The sequence below is a fragment of the Vulpes lagopus genome, chromosome 10, assembly GCF_018345385.1.
Source record: "Vulpes lagopus strain Blue_001 chromosome 10, ASM1834538v1, whole genome shotgun sequence".
Lineage (NCBI taxonomy): Eukaryota > Metazoa > Chordata > Mammalia > Carnivora > Canidae > Vulpes > Vulpes lagopus.
This window is the reverse complement of record NC_054833.1, coordinates 66930825-66955110: the sequence shown is the minus strand read 5'-3', so window position 1 is coordinate 66955110 and position 24286 is coordinate 66930825. Positions and strand designations below refer to the sequence as shown.

General features: G+C 47.3%; 2 protein-coding genes across 3 annotated transcripts in view; one reads left to right on the top strand and one right to left on the bottom strand.

Annotated features, from left to right (window-relative positions):
• The first annotated feature begins 1031 nt into the window (after positions 1–1031).
• Positions 1032–24286, top strand: ALDH3A2 (aldehyde dehydrogenase 3 family member A2). 2 transcript variants are annotated; one of them, XM_041770139.1, is made up of 12 exons: positions 1032–1123; positions 1227–1388; positions 5031–5262; positions 6490–6575; positions 8151–8359; positions 9963–10080; positions 12006–12147; positions 14383–14549; positions 15990–16089; positions 19019–19254; positions 20357–20477; positions 22706–24286. In XM_041770139.1, exons 2-11 carry the CDS (start codon positions 1236–1238, stop codon positions 20432–20434), a joined length of 1521 nt encoding a protein of 506 aa, XP_041626073.1. In that variant the 5' UTR covers positions 1032–1123; positions 1227–1235; the 3' UTR covers positions 20435–20477; positions 22706–24286. The 2 variants fall into 2 exon arrangements, with proteins under 2 accessions (XP_041626073.1, XP_041626074.1); XM_041770140.1 differs by lacking the exon at positions 20357–20477 and having other exon boundaries at positions 1095–1388.
• SLC47A2 (solute carrier family 47 member 2) overlaps positions 16515–24286 on the bottom strand; it is a 30897-nt gene continuing 23125 nt past the window's right edge. Inside the window, exon 17 of the mRNA XM_041770136.1 lies at positions 16515–16965. Within this exon, the coding sequence (XP_041626070.1) occupies positions 16931–16965 (35 nt within the window). The 3' untranslated portion in view covers positions 16515–16930. The remainder of the gene's footprint in view (positions 16966–24286) is intronic.

The following is a 24286-nucleotide window of genomic DNA, read 5'->3' as shown; positions in this document are numbered from 1 at the left end:
TCTCTCTCTGGATCTCTCATGAATAGATAAATAAAATCTTAAAAAAAAAAAAAAAGAAGAAGAAGCCTATTATACATTCAAACAGATGAACAGGATGTAGTTGAACACAGCCCTTGGAGTCTGGAGAAAAGGGAGGGGGGTCTAGAAACGAAATTTAAAGCCCTCTCTGGCCACCATCCACGGGGGAACCTGTGAAAAGAGAAGAGGTCCCAGGGCTGGTTCAGCAAAGAAGCCAGGGGCCTCAGCCAGGGGGGCAAAAAGGAACCCGAAGCGTGCGGGGGTATGGAAGACAAGCCAAGACCAGGGCTCCAGAAGGTGGCAATGCTCAGCTGTGCCAACCGTCGGGGAGCGGAGCCAGACGGGAACCGAGGCGGACCCGGGGGGTCTGGGCCGCAGCAGCGGAGGGAGCTCTGAGCGGCGTGGGTCCCCTCTCTGCAGGGCTCGTGCTGCAAAGAGGAACAGAAAACACGGGAGGTGGCCAGCGGGGGGCAGGCAGCGCGGGGAGAGCGCCGCTCAGGACGTGCGCGCCCGCAGGCCGCGGGGATGGCCCGCGGCAGCACAGCCGAGGAGGGCCTGGCGCGCTGCCCTCCGGGGGCTAACCTCGGCGGCCGTGGGAAGCCGTGGAAGCCGTGCCCGCTGCGAGCAGTCAGGGCGGGCGGGCGGGCGGCGGCCTCGGGCCCCCGGGAGCTACGGACGCGGCGCTGGGCGACGCCGGGCCTCCCGCCTCGCAGAGCCACAAGATGGAGGGACGGGAACCCCTGCGCGCGGCCCCGTTCCGCCGGCGCTCGGCGCGCTTCCCGCCCCGCGCTCGGCCCACTACCCCCGCGCTTCCCGCCCCGCACTCGGCCCACTACCCCCGCGCTTCTCGCCCCGCGCTCGGCCCACTGCCCCCGCGCTCCCCGCGCCACCTCCGGGCCCCCCGCCCCGCCACGTGCGCGCAGCCCCAGCGCCCCGCCCTCCCCCCCGCGGCCAGGTCGCGGGGGCGGAGTCCGCCGACGTCACGTGGCCCGCGCCTGCCAATCAGTGCGCGGCTGAGGGTCACACCCAGCGCCGCCGGGCCGCGCGAGCCGGACGGGCGCCGAGGACGCCGCGCAGCGAGCGAGGGAGCGGGCGGGTGAGGCAGGTGCGGCTCCGGGGCCCGCGCGGGGAGGGGACGTGAGGGAAGGGGCGGCGGCATCCCTCGGACCCGCCACCGCGGCGCTCCCCGAGCTCCCCTCTCTCCTTAGAACCAGGCCATGGAGAGCCGAATCCAGCGGGTTCGCGCCGCGTTCGCGTCCGGCCGCTCGCGCCCCGTTAGGTTCCGTCTCCAGCAGCTCGAAGCCCTGCGCAGGATGGTGCAGGAGCGCGAGAAGGACATCCTGGAGGCCATCGCCGGCGACCTGTGCAAGGTACGCGCGCTTCCGCCGTCCCACTTGGGGGCCGCATTCCGCCCGGGCTTTTCCTTTTTTTTTTTTTTTGCTTTGTTTTGGATTACTCAAGGCCCGTGGGCGTGTTTTCTCCAGCCGTCCTGATACAAAGCAAGTTTCCTTTGCCTTTCCCGATCCTCTTACCTTGCTGAGTGCCTCTGACGCGGGATTGCAAGACCACAGAGAAATAGACCCAAGTGTCTTCTGGCCTCTCTTCCTCTTTTGAGAATTCACAAAATTCTTTTTGTGACTGTGTGCCTTGTATAGCCTGCCTGTTTTCCTGTTGCATTTGTGGTCCTTTTCTTTATTTTTTGTGGGGATTGTTTCCGTAGTTTGTCAGCTCTGTATTTTTCTCCGAATCTGTTTCTTGCTTTTCTTGTGGTTTCTCTTTTTCCTTTTTTTAAAGATTTTGTTTACTCATGAGAGATACACATTGAGTGAGAGAGGCAGAGACACAGGAGGAGGGAGAAGCAGGCTCCACGCAGGGAGCCCGACGTGGGACTCGATCCTGGATCCCCAGGATCACGCCCTGGGCCGAAGGCGGCGCCAAACCGCTGAGCCCCCCGGGCTTTCCTTTTTTTTTTTTTTTTTTTGTGGTTTTCTTTGTAGACTGAGGTTTTTTTTGGTTGTCATTATTGCACTGAAGTTTTCCTCCTTGACTCTGTGTTTTAGGCCGGTGCTCCACAAACTCAAGAGTGTCTTGGTGAATCACCTGGGGATCTTGTTAAAATGCCAGTTATGGTTCAGTAGGTCTTGGAGGGCATCTGAGATTGGAAGTTTCTAACAAGCTCCCAGGTGATCCCATGCTGTTTTGGAACCACACCTGTTAAAAATTATTACTCCATTTTTTTTTAATTGAAGTATAGTTGAGACATACGTTTCAGATGTAAAACGTAGGTCTGCAGTATGGTTTATTTCACTATTTCACCCTCTTTAGGTCCCCCTCTTGTCCTATATGGCAAGATTTCATGCCTTTTTAGGGCGGAGGAATATTTCATTATATACGTCTATAGGTACATAGATGTATGTGTATGTACTACATTTTTGTTATCTGTTCATCTATCACTTAGGTTGCATCCATATTTTGGCAATTGTAAATAATGCAGTGAATGTAGGGATACATACATCTTTTTGAAATAGTGTTTTTCTTTTAAGATTTTATTTTATTTTTTAAAATATTTATTCATGAGAGACACACAGAGACAGAGACATAGGCAGAGGGAGAAGCAGGCTCCCTGCAGGGAGCCCGATGTGGGACTTGATTCCAGGACCTGGGATCACGCCCTGAGCTATAGGCAGACGCTCAACCACTGAGCCACCCAGGTGCCCCAAGATTTTATTTTTTATTTTATTTTATTTTATTTATTTTATTTTTTATTTATTTATTTTTATTTATTTATGATAGTCACACACAGAGAGAGAGAGAGAGAGAGAGAGAGACACATAGGCAGAGGGAAAAGCAGGCTCCATGCACCAGGAGCCCAATGTGGGATTCGATCACAGGTCTCCAGGATCGCGCCCTGGGCCAAAGGCAGGCGCCAAACCGCTGCGCCACCCAGGGATCCCTGTTTATTTTATTTTTAAAGATTTTATTTATTTACACAGAGAGAGAGAGGCAGAGACACAGGCAGAGGGAGAAGCAGGCTCCATGCAGGGAGCCCAATGTGGGACTTGATCCCGGGTCTCCAGGATCACACCCCAGGCTGCAGGCGGCACCAAACCGCTGCGCCACCAGGGCTGCCCCAAGATTTTATTTTTTAAAGTAATCTCTATACCCAACGTGGGGCTTGAGCTCACACTCCCGAGATCAAGAGTTTTGTGCTCCACCGACTGAGCAAGCCAGGTTCCTCTTAATTAGTGTTTTCATTTTCTTTGGATAAATATTCAGAAGTGAAATTGCCAGATTGTGTGGTATTTCTATTTTTAATACGGCATACACCCTAAAACTAATCAGTAAATCTCCTTCACTTATGGCCCAGGCACTTTAAAAAAATTTTTTTTAAGTAAAAAAAATTTTTTTGAAGGATTTGTTAAAGAGAGACGACAAGCAGGACAAGAGGATCAGAGGGAGAGGGAGAAGCAAGTTTCTTGCTGAGCAGGGATCCAGACTCGGGACTTGATCCCAGGACCCCAGGATCATGACCTGAGCTGAAGGCAGATGCTTAACTTACTGAGCCGCCCAGGCACTTTTCAAACTGCTACTTCTGTGCTGGGTCTTTGAGTGTGTGAGTTTGCATATAAGCAGTTTAAGAGCAGAGTCTTGGTTTCCTAAAGCCCTCCGGTTCTTAATTAACCCAATCTGCATCCCGGTTAAGCCTGCTGATTTTCAAAGGCAGAGTTATCAAGGCTCCTTGGTGGAGGTCCCCAGGGCTGGGACACCTGATGGTGGGGCTTGAACCCCTCCCTGTCCGGGGAGAATCTCCATGCAGGATATCACTGCTGTTTGTGGGTCCCCATGCCAGAGGTGTGTGTTTGGACTAGACCGGGTCTCTGCCCCTCCCACCGTTCTCCAAGTAGCCTTTTATGTCTTTAGCTGTGGAAGAGGTTTCTGTGGGTCTTTAGGTCTTTCTCCGAGAGAGTCACTCCGTGCAGTTGTACCCTTGGAGTGTCCATGGGAGGAGGTGAGTTCAGAATCCTCCTCCTCCACCATCGTCCCAAAAAATCCTGGAACCACTTTTTGAGTAGCAGAGTTTGGGGTAGTATTTAGGGAATATTACTCTCTATTTTCTAATAATATTGTTGTCTTGTTTTTACATTTTATTCCAGTGGTAACAAGGCGTTGCTCTGTGAGTCTGTTCTGTGAGTCTGTCTCACTTCCCCCTTTCAAAGATTATTTTGAAGGGTAGTAATGCCAGTAGTAGTAGGAACAAAAGTAACTATAAACCTTCTTTTCTAGTACATTTGGTAGAGAGAAGCTGTGATACCAAATAAGGTGACGTAATTAAGGTTTCAGAAAGGACAAATCAGTCATTCTACAGGTATTTGTGTAAGTACATCTGTGATTACTAAAGAAAAACAGTAAGTTCCTTGCCCTTGAGGGATTTAAATTTGGGAAACAAAACATCCACAGATAGAATGTGAGTACAGTTATAAATCTGTGTAAGGGTGAAATGTTAAGGTACACATCAGAAGCAGAATTGCTATGGTTTATAAAGTGTGATCAAAACAGACTAATATTAATCAGGGAAATCTTCCTTTCTGAAAGAGGTAATGTTTAGTCCTGACTTTATTATTATTTTTAAAGATTTTATTTATTCATTCATGAGAGACAGTGAAAGGAAGAGGCAGAGGCAGAAGCAGGCTCCCTGAGGGGAGCCTGATGCAGGACTCAATCCCAGGACCCCGGGATCACAACCTGAACCAAAGGCAGACACACCCAGGTGCCCCTAGTCCTGACTTGAAAAGGCTTGGGTCAGTAAAGAAGGATTGAGGGGTTGACAATGTTAAGAGTGGAAGGTAGCAAGCTGCTATTGAGGGCAAGAAGGGTGCAAAAGGAATCTGCATGGCAAACCAGCTCGTCTCATAATGCCACTTGTCACTGCAGGTGTACCTGACCTAGTTTTTGGCATTCAGGGCTGAGTGTCCCAGACTCATGCAAGGTTAACTATGATTCTCTTATAACAGAGTGAACTCAATGCATACAGTCAGGAAGTCATTACCGTTCTTGGGGAACTTGATCTTGTGCTGGAGAATCTTCCCGAATGGGTTGCTGCTAAACCAGCTAAGAAGAACCTGTTCACCATGCTGGATGAGGCCTATGTTCAGCCGGAGCCCCTGGGAGTCGTACTGATTATTGGAGCTTGGAACTACCCCTTTGTTCTCACCATTCAGCCTCTGATTGGAGCCATTGCTGCAGGTCTGGTGTCAGCTTCTGTCTTTGTAACTCTTTGGAGGGGCTTATTCTCTCACTTTGGCTGTAAATTTAGGACAGTGGCTAATTAAATGCATTTGCTTTGGTGGCTTACCTTGGTTTACACCAGCAGTGTACTGAGAATGCAAAAGTATTGTCATCATACCTATATATTTTTAACAAGTACAAAGTATATTAAAGTGAAAGTACACTCTCAAGATGGGTGAGAGAGAAAGTTCCACGAGGTGGAACTGGTCAAAGCTGGTTTTGGGGTTGGATATTATTGGGTCTCTCTGGACTGGGAGGAGCTATGATGTACAAAGGGATTTTTTTTTTTTTAAGTAATCTCTACATCCAGTGTGGGGTTCAAACTCATAATCCCGAGATTAAGAGTCACATGCTCTACTGACTGAGCCAGGCAGGTACCCCTTTATTATTAATTTTTAAAATGGGCTCCAGAGACTTACACAGTAATTGTTTTTTGAGATAACCCAGAAAATGAACCTATGAGGGTCTAAAAGCATGAGTTGACAGGTCCAGGCATTTGGAGTCAGCCATCCATGTTCTAGTGTGGTTTTAGTTGCCAGCTGTGGTCCTGGATGAAGCATTTGGTTTTGTCTGACCAGTTTCTTCCTTTAGCTGTGGGCGGTGGGAGTTATGGTAGCTTATGTGTACAGCAAATGCCAGATTAATTCCACACTTCTGCTGGATCCTGATCAACAACTTTATGTTGACAAGGCTTGTTTGTCCAATAATTCCAAGGCAAACAGGAAAGTCCAGTGGTGGAAATGAGAGGAGTGGAGGAGGATTTTAGAGCCAATTGTCAGAGATGTGAAGCTAATGAGAACCAAGGAGTTGGAATTTGAGGGCATAAGACTAGCTCTTGGGGTGCCTGGGTGGCTCAGTCAGTTAAGTTTCTGCCTTCTACTCAGGTCATGATTTGGGGATTCTGGAATTGAGCCCCACTTTGGGCTCGCACGTTAGACTGCTCAGTGGGGAGTCTGCCTCACCCCCTCCCTCTGCCCCTCCCCCCAGTTGCGTGGGCATGCATGTGCACGTGCTCTCTCTCAAAATCTTAAAAAGATAAGCTCTTACGCTTGTTGAGGAAGAGCAGAATTCAAAGCTGCAAAAGTAATGGGAGAACCTAGGCTATATTCCCACCATGAACATCATTTTGGTAGGTATTAAAGTTACTCAAGTATTAAAAGATGCTGTTCTGTTGTCTTTGTTTAGGAAATGCTGTCATCATCAAGCCTTCTGAACTAAGTGAAAAAACAGCTAAGATCTTGGCTGAACTCCTCCCACGGTATTTAGACCAGGTAATCGTCTTCACTCATGTTCACCATGGGTGTTTATAGTCGGGGGATACACATCTGATACTCTACTAGTGTGTGCCATGGATGGCTGTCTACAGGGAATTGCTGTAGGAGGAGTCCTAATTTTGTTCTCATTGAAAGGCAACTTTAAAATGTCATAGCTGGAGTTGTACAAATTACTCTAACGCTGGAGGCTAACCGTGGGTTCTCGTTGCTATCTTATCACTGCTACAGCAGCCGCAGAACTAATTTTCCTAATAGCTATGGTTACCCAGTTCAAAAGGGTGATGAAGACTGGGAAATGTCATGGGTTGAGCGGGATTTGGAACCAGAAGATAGAGTTTGAGGGTTCCTGCTTTGCCTCTCACTGGGGGCAAAGTCTTCACTGTCTGACTCCATGGGGAGTCAGATCGGGGGCCCGATCACATACGTTCTGTAGATTAACCTATGCAAGTTAAAACTTGAAACATATGCTGGACAGTTGAGCTGTGGAGTGAGAGAGAACTGATGAGCAACCCCCCCCCCCCCCCATTAGTAGATCAGATGGAAGCATGAGGCCCACAAGCCTGCTTTTATCTCATGCCGCTGTCTCCGAGTCTTTTTTTTTTTTTTTGCTGTCTCTGAGTCTTATGAACACCTGGCTCTGTCCCTTCCTTTCTTCTGTTCCCTGTCATTGCTTCTCAGGCTGCTGCTACACAAGATGTTTTTCCATGGTAGCTGTTAGTAAGAACGCAGTAGGCTGAGTTCAAAGCTCATAAGGGCTCAGTCCAAAGCTATGTGGCCTCTCCCCAGTCCTACATAAGGAAACTGAGACTTACAGGTGTTCGGTAGGATTGCTGAAGATCCCCTAGCTATCAAATGACGGAGCCCAGATTGAGCCCAGATCTGGCTTCAAAAGTGAGTGGTCTCACCTGTGCTGCTTCAAGTACTAATCGTTCAACATTTATTTGCCTGGTTCCTGGCATGGGCTAAGCCCTGCATTGTCGTGTAGGGTGAGATCCTTCAGCTTGAGACACTCATCTGGGACCTGTCTTGTGGTCACTGACAGCAAACTCTTCATCAAAACCTTCAGCTTAGGGACGTCTGGGTGGCTTAGTGGTTGAGTGTTTGCTTTTGGTTCAGGTCATGATCCCGGAGTCACGGGATCGAGTCCCACATCAGGCTCCCTCTGCCTGTGTCTCTGCCTCTCTCTGTCTCTCATGAATAAATAAATAAAATCTTAAAAACAACAACAAAAAAAAACCCCTTCAGCTCACATGGCCCTATCTCATGCATTTCCCTGGTCAAATCCAACTAGGGAAGAAAAGAAAGCATTTCTTTTCTTCGGTGTCTTCACTGCTGAGCTGATATGGGAACCTGCGGATTTTCTGGTCAGTGCCACTGCAGGTTGAGATGGGTCTCAGACGCCATCAGACTGTGTTGTCTACTTGTCCTCTGTCAGTTCCCTCCAGTGTGCCTACTGGGGCCGGTCCTATATTTTTCTGATATTCCTGAACACTACAGGTTTATGTCTAAGAAATTGCTTGTTAGGTGGTAGGATTAACGGGGCAATGTCCATGCTTCTGTTTCTTCTTGAAGGACTTGTATGTTGTTATCAACGGTGGCGTCAAAGAAACCACAGAGCTCCTGAAGCAGCGATTCGACCACATTCTCTATACAGGGAACACAGCAGTTGGAAAAATTGTCATGGAAGCTGCTGCCAAGCATCTGACCCCTGTGACTCTAGAACTAGGAGGGAAGAGCCCATGTTACGTCGACAAAGATTGTGACCTGGACATTGCCTGCAGGTGAGACTGGTTACCTGAGGGTTTCTTGACTGACATGTTGGTGGATCCTCTTGGCACCAGGGTGCTGGGCCTCCTGGCTGTGAGAGACGTCATAAGGCTTAGATGGTTGCCGTCCCTAGGGGTGTTAGAAGTCTTTCGTAAACCGTCTCTTTGTGCCACTGCCAGAAGAAATTAGCAGTGGGTCTTGACATTGCATGGTTGCCCTTAGGAGCTATAAAAAGTTTTCTTTTTCTGGGATTATAGACCTGGCAAGAAATTTAACTGTTCTGCTGGTAGACGATCCAGGAAGTAGGTAAAGCATGGCGTGTGCTTAATTAAAATCTTTTGATTTTCCAGGGGGATCCTTGGGTGGCTTGGCGGTTTAGTGCCTGCTGTTGGCCGGGGTGTGATCCTGGAGTCCCAGGATCGAGTCCCACGTCAGGCTCCCGGCATGGAGCCTGCTTCTCCCTCTGGCTGTGTCTCTGCTTCTCTCTCTCTCTCTCTCTCTCTCTCTCTCATGAATAAATGAATAAAATCTTAAAAAATAAAATAAAACCTTTCGATTTCCAACAGAAAGGTTTTATGCTAACCTCTTTTTTTTTTTTAATTTTTTTTAAAATTTTTATTTATTTATGATAGTCAAAGAGAGAGAGAGAGAGAGAGAGAGGCAGAGACACAGGCAGAGGGAGAAGCAGGCTCTATGCACCGGGAGCCCGATGTGGGATTCGATCCCGGGTCTCCAGGATTGCGCCCTGGGCCAAAGGCAGGAGCCAAACCACTGCGCCACCCAGGGATCCCCTATGCTAACCTCTTCTAACGAGTCCCTTTGTTGACAAAATCAGTAGTACTCATATTTTAACTTTGAATAATATCTTGCAGCTGGGAACCAGAAAACAAAAGGTTTCAGGTTCTCTCTGTGAATCAGGTTTAGCTCCTAGGAAGTGCCAAAACCCAGAACTGACTGTGTGCCTGGGGTGGTCTGGCTTTTCTCTCCCCTTCAGAGATGGGCAAAGAGGGTCTGTGGGCATGTAGGCTGTGTCCAGGTTGTCTCTTTGTCAGAACATGAGTCCTGCAGTAAATGTCAGAGCGCAGGCTTTGCTCCATACGTGGCTGTGGCTTTCCAGGGTGGGGAAGAGGTCCATAGGGAAGAGAGTGGACTAGCAGCTGGGCTAGCTGTCTTGCTCTATACCCCTGAACATCTTGTCAGCAGGACCAAGAGCCACAGTCAGGAGAATTGAAGACTGTATGGAGCTCCTGACACCCCAGGTCTCCTCTTGGCTAGAGGGGGAGGAGTAGAGGGGCTGGGGAGCTTGCTGCTTTTCTCAAATCTCAAAGTAGTTAATGGCTTCACTGCTTACAAAGTACTGTTTCCCATAAGCTGGCATGAAAATTTCCCTGCTCCTTAGCATATCCTATGTTGGGAGGAAAATGCGTTCTAAGTTCTAATCAACTGATTTACTAGAGATGAGTTTTTAAAACATTTTTATTCTTTATAAAGATTACAAAGACTCCTAAGTAAAACTATGAATACATGATAGTTGCAAAATATTCCAAGAACACAAAAGTCGGTAGCAGATGAATAGTAGACTGAATTCTGTGGCTGTTTTGGTTTTTCCCACCTCAGGCGTATAACTTGGGGGAAGTACATGAATTGTGGTCAGACCTGCATTGCTCCTGACTATGTTCTCTGTGAACCGTCCCTCCAGAATCAAATTGTGCAGAAGATTAAGGAAACTGTGAAGGTTTGTGCTTAACATATCTGATCTCCACTGGTTTTGTTAAGATATGGGTCTAATTTAGCTGTGTGCAGACAGCATCCTTGTTCTCTCCTCCCGCCTGGGAGAATTCTACTAGCATATATGACTGAAATCATTTATGGCCTTAAAAATGCTCTGGGCACCTTTCACAGAATGTCTAGGAGCAAGATTAGTTTGGTGTTTAACCCACTTCAGCTGCCTAGTTGATGTGTAAAAACAACTGGTTAGCTGTGGCATATGCTTTGGAAAAAAAAAATTATGTTCTGTGGGTTTGAGAGGATGTTGCCAATCCTTTGAAATGCAGTCAGAGGCCCTTTGGCTTGTTGGGCATTGCTTAAGGTGATCTGCTCTTGTGTATGCAGAGGGCTAGGAAGGCCAGTAGTTTGGAGGAGGGAGTTAATCAAATACCTTAGATACTATACTCTTGACCTGCTTATCAGTCTTCCAGGGTGTTCATAGTAAAGATCTCTCTAGAAGGAATTGAGAAATACTGTGGTAGCAGCCTGCACTAAGCCTCAAAGAAATGTAGCATTTAGATTGGAAGAAAGGAAAGAGGTAGACCAGTGTGATTGGCCTCACTGGTTTGGGGGTGGTTCATTAAGCCCCCTGGGTGGGAGAAATTACTGGAACAGTCATGGTTCACTGGACAGATGCTAACCGAGCACTAAAAGGAAGGATCAGGAACATCAAAGAGTCACATTGTGATGAGAGGATGAAGAGTGTGTCCTGGAAGTTGAGAGAAAAGCAGGGACCCAGGCAGGGTCACTCAGACACAAGGGGCTGAGGGTCTCGATCTAGGACTGGAATCTAAGGGACAGGACTGGAGATGGGGCCCGACAAGGAGAACATGAAAAGGGGTATTAGCCAGACTTGAAGAATGTGGGACAGCAGGTCTTAAAGGTGTCTGTGAGATGGAAAACCATTGGGGGTTGGAGAAGGTGTGCTTCACTGAGTATGGGGAGGACTCAGTGTCAAAGGAATAAGATCCTCTCTGCCTTCCTTCGAGGCATTTCTGCCTTAGGATAGCGGTTCTCAGTGGAGTTCCTACCAGGGAGCCATTAATGAAACGTTTCCAGTCCTCACTTTCCAAAGACTGATTCAGTTGGTCTGGGGTCTCCTGGTGATTCTGCGGTGCAAGTAGCATTGAAAAGCACCATTGGTGGCTCTGGAGTTGGGCCCAGGAGCACGCGTCAGCCAGCTGCCTGGGTGATTCTTAGTGCCTAGGCCTGAGGGCCTTAGTGCCTAGGCCTGAGGGCCTTGCTTGGAGGGTGGGTGGGCACCCTTTTGACTTGAGAGTAAATGGAGAGCCCCCATAAGGCTTTGAAGCGATAGGGCAATTTAGGAATTTTGTATTTGTTTCATGTAATAAATTCTGACGAAATGATTTTTGAGATTAATTTACCAAAACTTTGATTCTTGAAAGTGGTCTTCCTGTCACTGCTGGGAAGACCAGTCCAGAGAGGATGCAAAACAGTGAAATAGCGCAAAGCTCAGACTTTTTTCTGGGAAGGGCTGTAGAGTAAAAATACTTGGCTTTACAGGCCACACAGTCTCTGCTACAACACGCAGCTCCTAGCAGGGAAGCAGCCACAGCTGCAGTGTGCATGGAGGGGTGGCCCTGACTCAGAGCCAGACTACCCCCAGCACCCACATTCACCCCAGGATAGTGCCTGGGCAGTCTGCAAGAGATCCACATGAACCCTGGATACTATGAAGAGTCCTCAGTGTGTGCATCTGCTTGAGTTCTTATCCCTCAACTGCCAAAAGGTAGAAATGCTATTCAGTGACTTGAGGAATGTGGGCAGTGATCTAAAACCAGATGGCTTTGGGGGCACGAGTGGGGCTTGTATTTATTCAAGAAACTGAAATATGAGTCTTTTGTGGCAATTAAATACTATTGTTTTAAATAGGAATTTTATGGTGAAAATATAAAAGAATCTCCTGATTATGAAAGGATCATCAATCTTCGTCATTTTAAGAGGATACTAAGTTTGCTTGAAGGACAGAAAATAGCTTTCGGTGGGGAGACCGATGAGGCCACACGCTATATAGGTAATGGAAATTCACCTTTTGCTCTGGGGACACGCAGCATGACAGTTGTCATCAATGCTATTTACTGAATAAACCTTTGGTGCATAATGTTTAATGAACAATTACACACTGCTTTTAGGTATATGGGCTTATAAATCACTCAGATGGTTTTAGGTCTTTATAAATAACAGCACCACACCACCCTTGTTGCACTGGCTTCTTGCCTTTATGTAGATTTTTTTTTTTTTTTCTTCTACAACCTGTAACCTAACCACCCTGAGAAGCAAAATACAAGTGTTGTGTAATCCTTTCTGGTTTCTGGCTGGAAGGACAGGCCGTGGAGGAAGTCGTTTTACCACAAGTAGCCAGTGGCAGTACTGTTCCAGAAATAATGTTTTGTTGTTTCATTTTTATTTTATTTTTTTAGATCTTTCTTTCTTTCTTTCCTTTCTTTCCTTCCTTCCTCTTCTTCTTTCTTCTTTTTTATTTTTATTTATTTATGATAGAGAAAGGCAGAGACACAGGCAGAGGGAGAAGCAGGCTCCATGCACCAGGAGCCCGACGTGGGATTCGATCCCGGGTCTCCAGGATCATGCCCTGGGCCAAAGGCAGGCACTACACCGCTGCGCCACCCAGGGATCCCCCTTTTCTTCCTTTTCTTTCTTTCTTTTGAGGGGGCAGGGCAAGGGGCCAGAGGGGCAAAAGGAGAGGGGGAGAATCTTAAGCAGACTCTGCCCTGGGCATAGAGCCTGAGGTGGGGCTCAGTCTCATGACCCTGAGGTCATGACCTGAGCCGAAACCAAGAGGCACATGCTTAACTGACCATGCCACCCAGGTGCCACCAGAAATAATGTTTTGCTCTGTTGTGCTTGACACTATTTGCTTACTTTTACTTTGTGTTCTTTTATTCTTTGTCAGGAATATGTACTGCAGTTGCATTTTGAACACATTGTTCTAGAGTAACATAGGTGATGGAAGTGACAGAAAATTACTCAGGAAAAGAACTGTTATAAATAGCTTTACTTATTCCCTCTTGTCAGATGGGATGCTGCACATCCCCAAAAAACCCAACTTAAAAAACCCAAATTCTAAAGAGCTTAAAGAGGAAAAATTGTATTCTCTCATAATGAGCTGTCCTGAGGTGCTTCCAACCTGTTCATTCAGAGCTCAGGAATGGCATCCATACCCCCAGTTTTTCATCTTTCTTGTTTTTATATCAGCCTGACTTGGCCCACTCCTTGGCGAATCAATGGCAAGAGAGAGGAAAGGTCTGTTGTGATTCATGCAACCAGTTAGGAACCCTCCCCTGACCTAGAGTCAGGGTTACCTTACTTTAGTGCAGGGCTACGTGGAGAGCATACACCCAAACTGATGGTTTTTTGAGCCCCGATAGCAGCATAGACACCCTTAGAGGGTGCTGGTGAGAGCTGTCTTATGCCACGTGGCCAGGTTGACCGAGTAAGAAATTAGGGGACAAGGAAGAGAGGACACTTGTTATTGACCAGTGTCTTCTCTTCTAATTGATGGCCTGGCTTGTGTATAGGGTCTTTGGAAGCTGATTGGTGACTGACCTGGCATGTTCGCTTCCTTTCTTGTGTGCCTTCCCCATAGTGGATGGAACACTGAACTCAGGGACTCCTGACCATTGATGTATATTTTCTTAACCTAACAAAGTTGAAATAAAGGTCAGAGATCATATGCACAGAAGCTCTTGAATTCAGGAGTAGTGTTGATTTGATCCACAGAAGAGCTGTCTGCGTTCTCAGAAAGACCTGTCCACAGAAAAGTGAAAACAGGGGCACCTCAGTGGTTGAGTGTCTGCCTGTAGCCCAGGGCATTATCCTGGGGTCCTGGAATCGAGTCCCACATTGAACTCCCCACAGGGAGCCTGCTTCTCCCTCTGTCTCTGCCTCTGCCTCTAGGTGTCTCATGAATAAATAAAATCTTGAAAAAAAAAAAAAAAGTGGAAACAACCTTTTGGTACATGTGAATATGGCTGTAAACAGGGTTAAGTGGGAATAGACTCAAGTGTGTCTTTTCCTTGGTTTGCGTGGGGCTTCCCTGATGCACATTCTTAGAGACATATGTGCACATTTCACCCACGTCCAGCCTCAGGACTTTTTTGTTTCCTTAGTAGCTAATCCTTGGGCAGGAGTGGGAAGGGATTGGATCAGTGAGCCAGCCAAACAAACATGGTGAGAGTTTGCCATTCCTGTCTTCTGCTTTAGGATTTCATTTCACGCCTTTGTTTTTCAGCCCCGACAATACTTAGTGATGTTGATCCTGAAAGCAGGGTAATGCAAGAAGAAATTTTTGGACCGATTCTTCCAATAGTTCCTGTAAAGAATGCTGATGAAGCCATTAAATTCATAAACAGCCGTGAAAAGCCCCTGGCTTTCTACATATTTTCTCACAACGATAAGGTAAAACGCTCCAGAGAACGGCTCGGTGGCACAAGCTGTGATCATAGAGCCGTGGTCCTCCTTGGCCACAAAGCCAGTGATGGTCTCTTTTGTACAGTAATGGAGTCTGCCAAGTGAGGCCCTACTCACAGATTGCTCTTCTTGGGTAATGAGGCCCTGGGGTTGTGGCTTTCACCTTTCCCATACTCCCAAGGGTCAGACCGGAGTCTTCAGGGCTGGGTCACAAGGGTTAGCACTCACAAACATCTCCCCTGTAATTGGAAGGTTTTCATATACCAGCATTAGAAGATTCTCTGCCATTACCCCACAGGGCTTTCTCCCTCTTAACCAGTGACATTTGTGGCCATTCAGGTGGGCATGTGGGACAGAGATCTCTGGCACAGTTGTGGACGTGGTAGTGAAATCTCAGACTTCGTTTTCCCCAGTTCCTTTGCTATTAGAGCAATGGAGCCATCCCAGCCAGGGGAGAGTGTCACACAGTATTACGACAGGGTGAGTGGCTCTGCCACTCTGCCACATGGCTCATTCCTTTGCCTCATATGGAGACTGGCTGTTGCCAAGGGTCAGTGGCCTCAAGGTGGGCAAGGAGGCTCAGGAGCCCTCTGGAGAGATGCGAGACCCTGGGGGAGATGGGACCGGTCAAGGGCTGAGGAGTTCACGAACCAGGTGTTTTGTGGAGAGCCTCTTGTGGTAACATGGCAGCTTCTAGAGCCTGCCGTGTTGTGGAGATACAGCTTCATGAGTGATGCCGACTGGATGGGCTTCTAAATAATGGGTTATTAAGAGTGGCGTGACATTTTAAATGACCAGAGGTAATGTGGACAAGAACCTTGAAGCCTCGGGTCACTGGGCAGGGTGGAGGTCCAAGGGGCATGCTTCCCAGCCATGGGGTTACTGTCTGACCACAGTCCACTGTGACACTCATAACTTGGACTCCCGAGGGCTTGTGGCCACTGGGTGCAAAGACATTTACCAGTCAGATGTCCTCATGCCTCTTCTGATCTTAGACCAACCACTTCTTCAAAATAAATAGAATGCCATGTCTGAAAAGTTACATATTCTTTGCAATTCCTAAAAACTAAATGGTGTCTATTCATTACACACTGTAACCTAGATCAGAGAGGGAGAAATTTTAGCGATATTTAAAAACCAGAATATAGCCTGGACTGTCCCGTATAAACAAAGATCTCTGTGGCTGTCTTGGGTAACTCTGGCTCCTGGCAGTGGTGAAACGAACAGGACCGGTTCAGTGCCGCCTCCCTCGGAGGACTAGATGTGTATCTGAGCAGAAGGATTCTAGTCACGTTTGCTAAATTGAACAACGCTTGAAAGCATGTATGTATTTGGCCCAGTGTGCCAGACTTGAGTTAGTCATTGCCAATACATGGAGTCGGCATGCCATGGGCACTGCTGACCTGGAGCTTTTGTCCTGTTCCCCAGCTTGTCAGACAGATGATCGACGGCACGTCCAGCGGTGGTGTCACAGCCAATGATGTCATCATGCACTTCACACTCAGCTCTTTACCCTTTGGAGGTGTGGGTGAGTATTCCTCTCTGCCATTCGGGGCATAGATTGTGAAGGTCCTGCTGCTTGTCAGATCACCTGTCCAGGCAGCCTGCAGATCTGTACCTCCCTGTCTTCTTAGAGGTCTCCCCCCAACCCATGGAAAGGCGCCTTCCCACCGCCCTGCCAGGTGCTCCCACCAAGGGGTGACTCTCCCGTCACTCACTTTCCATCATTAGCACCCAGCACCATCTGTGTGACAGTTCTGTTCCTTACATTGGTTGGCTTATTTATTGGCTATTACTTGGTTACTGTCCTCCTCTTAGAGTTAGGGGATTTGGGAGGTTGAAAGTCAAGTCTCAAATTGATTGATAAGATCCCTGTGGGGGGGGGGGCGGGGGGGGTTGTTTTTTTTAAGATTTTATTTATTCACGAGAGACACACAGAGACTGAGGCAGAGACATAGGCAGAGGGAGAAGCAGGCTCCCTGCGGGGAACCCAATGCTGGACTTGATCCCAGGACCTGAGTCAAAGGCAGACACTCAACCACTGAACCACTGAGCCACCCAGGTGCCCCTCACTCTGTCTTTCTTAAAATGAGGTAGTAAATGATGGGGTGCAGAATTCCCAGAGCAGGCCTCAGTCTGGGGTTTCTGATATCCCTCTCTGCTCAGGTCAGGGTGGGGCGACGTCATCCCCAGTGTCCATCTGCCCTGCCCGCCCCCCCAGCCCTCTGTGTGGGGAGTAGCCTCCCCTCAGATTGTCTGCTGAAAAGAGCAAGAGATGCCCCGTGTTCTAGAGAAGACGAGCAGAAATTTGTGCTCAGCGTAGCTCCACGGACATTGTCTGGTCCCTGCTGTTCCCTTTGGGCCGTGAGTCACATGCCTCTTTTACACTCGAGATGATTAGCTCCTGAAGGAAAAGTAAGAGTAGAGCCAGGTGGTAGGCTTCTCTAATATCTCACAGAAGAATTTCAAGCTAACAAAATGTGTATAAATTCTCATAATAAAAAGCAAACAATAAAAGCCATGGTCTTAAAAGCTGCTGCTTTGTTCTCTTCCTCTGGAATCACATGATTAGTCCATGGGGATGAGGTGGTTCTTTTTATTTATCAAGACTACCTGTTCCCGATCGAGGCCAACTCATCCCATGGCCAATAGACCGTGGCCTGCTTCCCATGCATGTTTCATGTCCCTTCCTGGGATGTAAATGCATCGCCGGCACCCAGCACAGTGCCTGGCACACATGGGAGGCAGGTAGGGAGAGGCTAGGTCAGGGGTCCAGACTAGAGCTGGTGGTGGTTGGGACTCAGATGGTTGCAGGGGAGCTAGTTGGAAAGAGGGTGGGTATTTGGAGGAGTCAAGCAACAGGGTTTACTGATGGAGGGAGAGGTCATGAAAGGAAAGATAGCTTGCAGTTACTCTAGCAGCACTGCCTGGATTCTTCAAGGATTCAGTTGGATTCTAGTCTCTGGTTCCTCAGTAACCACCAGGATCCTGGCTCCAGGTGCCTCCTGAGTGCAAGTCGCATGACTTGCGTTTGGTCCCTATTTTGCTTGTCTATGTAGCATTTAGCATCATTAACAATACCCTCTTCTTTATAACAAAATGAACCTTTCTCCTGCCAAATGCAGAAGGAATACAGCCTTCTTACGAAGACTTGGAAAAGTTAGAAGACCCCACAAAATAGCTTAGATTACCCATGCCCCACTATTGAAAGATAAGCTCTGAGGTATGTCCTTAAAATCCTTTTCCTTGCGCATATTTGTACACATATGTACACATAAAAGCAAGAATATTTTGTTCAAAATTGTGTCCTGTTGTATGTTGTGTTTCATCCTGTACGTGACAGTATAGTGTGATAATTTTCCTACGTCAGGATAGTTGTGTGTCATGATTTTAGTAACCCCCAGGTACTGCCTCATCCTACAAATGGAGCATATTTGCTTTTAACTAATTCCTGGCATTAGGTTTCTGTGATTCCAGATTTTTTGGTATTAGGATTCTAATATGGGTTTGTGCACCTTCTGAATCTTTTCCTTAGCAAAAATGTCTGAGTGTAATTATTGTGTTCAAAAGGCTGAGATTTATTTTTTTCAAAGTGAAGTGCTTTTTCGCCTATCTCTAAAAGTGATTTTTTTGGGGAAAGAGCAAATACAAATAAAGCATTACAGAAGGCTCAAAGAACAGAATGTAATACCCTCCCTGGCATAAGCACAGTTAATGTGTTAACGTATAGTTTCAATTTTTCCTTAAAAACGTGTATCTTTTGATGCATATAGCCACATTGCCCTGTGGCTTCACTTGTCCCCAAAACAATGTGCCAGCAGCCCTGAAAGCACCATTAAGTGCCTTCTTGGCCTCATTTGCCTGTGCCTTATGCCACTGTGCCATATACCCCTGTCTCCGCATCACCCATAATAAAGACTGTTGCAAAGCATGGCTTTTTAAGAGGACAGAGATTTATACTTGCTTACTATCACCCAGCTGGATAACCCTGCCATCCTGTCTCTGTTGCTCTCTAGGAACTTAGAGGAAGCAAAAAGTGTATAGGGATGTGGATTAATAAAGCCACATGGAACAGCAGGAAAAGAACACATGGTACCTAAGAGTGTAGCCGACCTGGATTCGTATTCTGGTTTTGATTCTCCACCTTGGGCAGGTTACCTGACCCTGCCAAACTCCTTCTCTCTGCCTGGAATCCGGGGCGGTGATGCCTTTACACAGGGGGTGAGAATGGATTTAGAGAACACATAGCAGGGTCCTAGCTATAAGTGACAGCCACAAGTCCTCGCTGGACTCTTGGAAAGCATCCTGTTTGGCAAAGAGAGCCACTTGTGCTGAGAAGTTAGGTGGGGGTGTCCCAGGCAGCAAGGAGTCTTGTGGGCTTCCTCCGTTGGGGTTCACACAACAGGTAGCTTGTGTCACCTACAGTAGAGCCTGTTTTTCTATTCCCTCTGTTCCAGGTTCTAGCGGGATGGGAGCTTATCACGGGAAATACAGCTTTGATACTTTTTCTCATCAACGTCCCTGTTTACTAAAAAGTTTAAAGAGGGAAGGTGCTAACAAGCTCAGGTATCCTCCCAACAGCCAGTCAAAAGTGGACTGGGCGAAATTTTTCATCTTGAAACGCTTCAACAAAGGAAAACTCAGTCTGCTGGTACTAACTTTCCTGGGCATTTTGGCGGCTGTGCTTGTCAAGGTGAGTACCGGTCTTTCTGGTCCCACCCAGATGGCTATCGGATGCACCTTTTCTGTTGTGGGAGCTCTCTCATTTTACAAACGAACTCTGTCTGTTAGGTTAACTTGCCAAGTCCAGGACCGGGTTGGTGAACGGCAGCCTGCCCACTGTCTTATGGGGGTGTCAGCCATAACCACCTGCTGACTTTGCATGGCCAAAGTCGAGTATTTGCAATAGTGGCTATGTGACCCACAGAGCCTAGATGATCATAGAAGAAGTGTGTCGATCTCTGGCTGAATAGTTTAAAACCCTGGGGTCCTGGTGGCTAAGCTGGTAAAGGGTCTGATTCTTGGTTTCGGCTCAGGTCATGATCTCAGGGTCGGTCATGAGATTGAGTCCTGCTTGGGGATCTGCACTCAGCAAGGAGTCTGCCTGGGGATTCTCTCTCTCTTCCTCCCGCCCACTGCTGGCACTCTCTTATCTTTCTCAAATAAATCAATAAATCTTTAAAAAAAAAAAAAAGTTTAAAACCTCACAGAACTTGCTTGCAGCATTCTGAGCTGTCCAGTCCTCTGATCCTTGTGGTATTGGTGTCTCGGTTTCAGTGTAGTTCTCCAGTGTGTCTGGAATCTGCATGCTGGGCAGGAGAGGGGGAGAATTCTTTGGCGGGTGATGGCAGTCATGATGCAGCTTTGGCAAGGGAAGCGTGAGCGTTTCTTTTCTACAGTTGACCACCATATAAATTATGTCTTTGGTGATTAGTTATTGTAGAGACATGGGCTCCTGGGCGGCCCACGATACCTGGCTTCCCAAGGCAGGTCGTGTCTCCTCGGGGTGAAGGAGAAGACCCAAGACTGCAGAAGTTAGGACAGAGTGGGCACAAGGCCACCATGTCCTTGGAGTTCTCAGCTAGGTGACTGAGGAGCTGTGTTGCAAACAGTGACAACATGCGTGAACAGTAGCCTTGGAAAAGAGGCAAGTTTCTAGCATTTAATGGAAATACCTGTGTTCACTATGTGGACCTTGTGTTAAGTTTGAAAGGCGGTTAGCTCATCTTGCAGTATCACAGCTTTGGTGGAATTGGAGACACCAGTTGCATTTGAAATCATTTGGGTTTTCTCAGAAATACCAAGCTGTGCTGAGGAGAAAGGCCCTGTTGAGTTTTCTGGGAGTTCAGACTGTATTGTCCAATAAGCAGTGATGGCCAGCAGATTCCAGGACCAGCTCTCTCTGTTAAGAGTGAGGTAGGAGCTGCTTGTTTTCTCTCTGTATGTAAAGCGGGCCACTTTCGGGTCTGATCTGTCTTAGTGGTTAGTTTTCCTCTAGCGGGAGGCTTAAGGGTCATTGAAAAACTCTCCAGACATTTTGGAGCTCGGCCCAGACTATCAGTGTTAAAATGTGACTTAGCCCTACTTTAAGAAGGGCGAGGGTGGCTTGCTGGGATCTTAAAAAATGTGTGGAGGTAATGACTCAGCTGGGTCTAGATGAAGCACTCATCTTTTCTAGAAAAAGGAGAGTCACGTGTGCTCCCCCTCCCACCTCCCCTCCACTCAGCCCTTCTGGAGGTCGCCCCACTGACTGCCTCAGATCTGTAGGTACATGCACACCGAAAGCTCTTTTATAATTGGAGACCACTCTTCTAAAAAATAAAAAATAAAAATTCTGTCCCTTTGAGTTGTTTGGGTGCTTCAAAAGAAGTTTGACTTCAGAATTCCTGGTGGCAAACTGAGTGAATCAGAACCTTGTGCGCAGTATAGAGGCTTTTGATTCCTGCCTCTGCATCGTCCTGAGGTCTGAGATGTGCGTGGGTCTCTGGTTATTATCTTCTCTTGTCCCAAGGCACCAGTCCCCAGCCTGAAACACACCTTCTTTCTGGGGATGGGACTTCTTAGCACCATGGAAAATTCAGAGGCCCAGGCTGTGATCCTCATAGAACCCAGGAAGGCTCCCACGGGTGCAGCATGCAGGGGCAGACAGGCTAGGGCAGGCCAGGTAGTCCACCCACAGCTCCCCAACAGGTTTGGCAGACAAGCTTTCCTCTGTGAACGTCTAGAGAAACTGTATAAAAACATGTAGTTTGGAGACAAGAAAATGTGGCCTTGATTCCTAGCTCTGAGATCAGCTGAATTACAATGGTGAGCAAGGCCTTTGCTCCCATTTGGCCTCAGGTTCCTCATCCATAGGATGAGGGCAGCCAGCAGTGGTCTCCGACCGGGAGACCTCAGCAACCATTCCTGTGAGCTGATGTCCAAGTGGCTCGGACCTTTTTGGATTTCATGTGGGACCAGTTAGTGTTTGGTTTTCTTTTCCTCTTTGCTGCTTCTCTCTTCTCTCTGAGCTCCTGTCCTCTCTTTATCAAGTCTACCTTTTATTTTAAATAAGTGGTTCTGAGCCCACGTTGTACATTTATTTGAGCAGTCTTCATTGCAACTGCAGTAATTTTTCTGAAATGGCTTTTCTGCACTTAGTAGACATCTTGTTATGTGTTCGGTTGTGATTTAATTCACTTCACTAGAATGAGAACGGGCTTGGGACATTTTTAAATGGGAATTTAGGGGATCCCTGGGTGGCTCAGCAGTTTAGCGCCTGCCTTTGGCCCAGGGTGCAATTCTGGAGTCCTGGGATCGAGTCCCATGTCGGGCTTCCGGCATGGAACCTGCTTCTCCCTCCTCCTGTGTCTCTGCCTTTCTCTCTCTCTCTCTCTCTCTCTCTCTCTCTCTCTCTCTCTCTCATAAATAAATAAACAAACAAACAAACAAACAAACAAACGGAATTTGAAAGCAGCAATTATCAGTTGAAAGGGAGCATGTCAAAACCTCAGAGTGGAGAGAAGTTCTCTATGCACTTAAAACGTGTGTGTGTGTGTGTGTGTGTGTGTGTACACATGTACACAAAGTAAAGTTCCAACAGAGTTTAAGCCACAGGAAGATGGTGGGGGCTGTGGGTTTTTAAATGTTGAGAAATATGAAAGGTTACAATTGTTAGGTGTCATGAAGCCTTTGAAAATTCAGGATGTTGTTAGAAATCTGAGGTGGTAGCAAAACTTCTTCGGCCTCAGTAGGTACGGATCCTGTTCAGTACGCTTTGGATTTTAGAAGCACAATTGTTTATGAGTTTTCAGATTTCATGTCGGGACTCCAGTCACCCGTTCACAGCTGGAGGATAGGAGGTGAACATTTTCCATTCCCGGTTCAACTCTGATGTTGTCTCACAACACTAAATAGAACACCGCCTCCACTACCACTCCCTGCCTTGTTATTGTTGTTTTGTACGAGAGGACATAGTCTTTTGTCCTCAGCCCACACCATCTTTCTTTGCGATGCAGGGACCTTTTATATACAGTGTATTTAGCGTCTTTTAAAATGGGAAGCATTTGGTAGAGTCCTGAAATGGAACCGGTTCATGTTCCAGGGTTGGTTGGGCGGGGTTTTACACCAGCAGCGAGACTTGAATCTCTTTCTCCTCTCTCTAGGTTGGATACTACTGAAGAAGGATCCTGTTCAACCTCCTAGATGCCTTTACTGAGTGATTTCTCTATTAAATAGTTAATGAACCAATCGTTTTAAAATCCTACCAAAAATAGTAAGGAAAACTGCAAATGCACCATAATCAAATCTAAAAGTCATTGCTATTCACCATGGATAAAACTTGCCATGTCAGCCAAACTCCAGTCCTCCCCCCACTGTTTGGTGACTCGGAGAAGCAATTTGGCGTTGTGTCACCCAGACCTTAGAGCTTGAGTCTAGGGGAGGAGATGTGTTATGCTAAACCCGGACTCCTTGGGAGATGTAAAAGAGTCTCCGAACCTAAAAGAGTTTCCGAACCTGTTGAGTGACTTCTTCATTCCAGTTCATGGGACACAGGGCACCCTGCCCCCACTGCTGCCTTACGCCATCTCTCTGTGGAGCCATCAGCCCTCGGCTTCCAGAGAAGTGGAGCTAGATCTTCCCAGCTCTGCTTAGGGTTTGATGCACTGGAATTGTATATGGGTTGGTGGTGGGAATTGATCCTGTCCCTCATCCATTGGGACATAAGGATTTGACGTTCGGGAGTCAACCCTCCTGTCAGTGCCATCGGACCAGTGGTCTTCCTACTTTCTCATCCATTCTCCACCCTCTTGTGTTTTGTAGGGGACAGTTGTTTTGTGGCTGTCTACAAATGCCTTTTGTGACTAATACCATGCAAAACATCTTGTATTTCCCAGGGCTTCCAGGGAAGACCGTTGCCAATTTCACAAAAGTATCATCTGTCACTTCCTGTGTAGGCATAGAATTCTGCTACAAAACCTAACTGGTATGATTTTATGCTGTAATAAAATGACTTATAACAATACTTATTCTCTCTCAGGATGTTACAGTTTCAAGTCAGTGGATCTTGAAGGACAAATCTTTACATTTCTTATGTCCCATAGCACAATGCTAATAAATTTCACTTTTCTGAACCTCAGAGGGATCCCCTTCTGAATAAGTTCAGCGTTCAGGACTTAATGTGGAAAGCCACCTCCTGTCAGGGACAAGAGGCCTTGGATATTTAGGACTTTGGAGCTGGAGAGCCTCCGAGGGGCTGATGGTGGATGGTTTGGAGGCAGACTCTGTAAGCCATAGCAGTTGGCCACGCTGAAGGGGACGGAGGACATAGGAAGGAGAGGAACGGGATCTCCTGAGCCTGGCCCAGACCTGAGACCAGGTGCTTCAGCCAGGTGGGAAAGAGCCCTGTGGAATGCAGCCTCCCTGCCAGGCTGTGGTGACTCCTGGTTGCAAGGGCTCCACCCTCCCCGCCTCTGCACGATGAGAGAATATATAATTCCCTTTGGAGAGTGTGTGATTTAATCACAGGGTGAGGTATCAAGAATTCATCATTAGGTGAGATTAAGAAACAGCTGTTTAACACTGTCACTTCATCAGGATAATTGGTCATAAAATATGTCAGAACTTCAATATGGAGTTTTCATGTAGTATATTAAATTGTATTTTCTAATTTCTAGTTAAACTAAATTATTGCCTCGACTATTCACCTATTCTGCTTCAAAATAAATACACTATATTTGCTAAAA

Coding starts and splice junctions, on each gene's coding strand:
- ALDH3A2 (XM_041770139.1), top strand. CDS start 1,236: ATGGAGAGCCGAATCCAGCGGGTTCGCGCCGCGTTCGCGTCCGGCCGC. Junction 1,389..5,030: donor TCGCCGGCGACCTGTGCAAG/GTACGCGCGCTT, acceptor CTCTTATAACAG/AGTGAACTCAATGCATACAG. Junction 6,576..8,150: donor TCCCACGGTATTTAGACCAG/GTAATCGTCTTC, acceptor TTCTTCTTGAAG/GACTTGTATGTTGTTATCAA.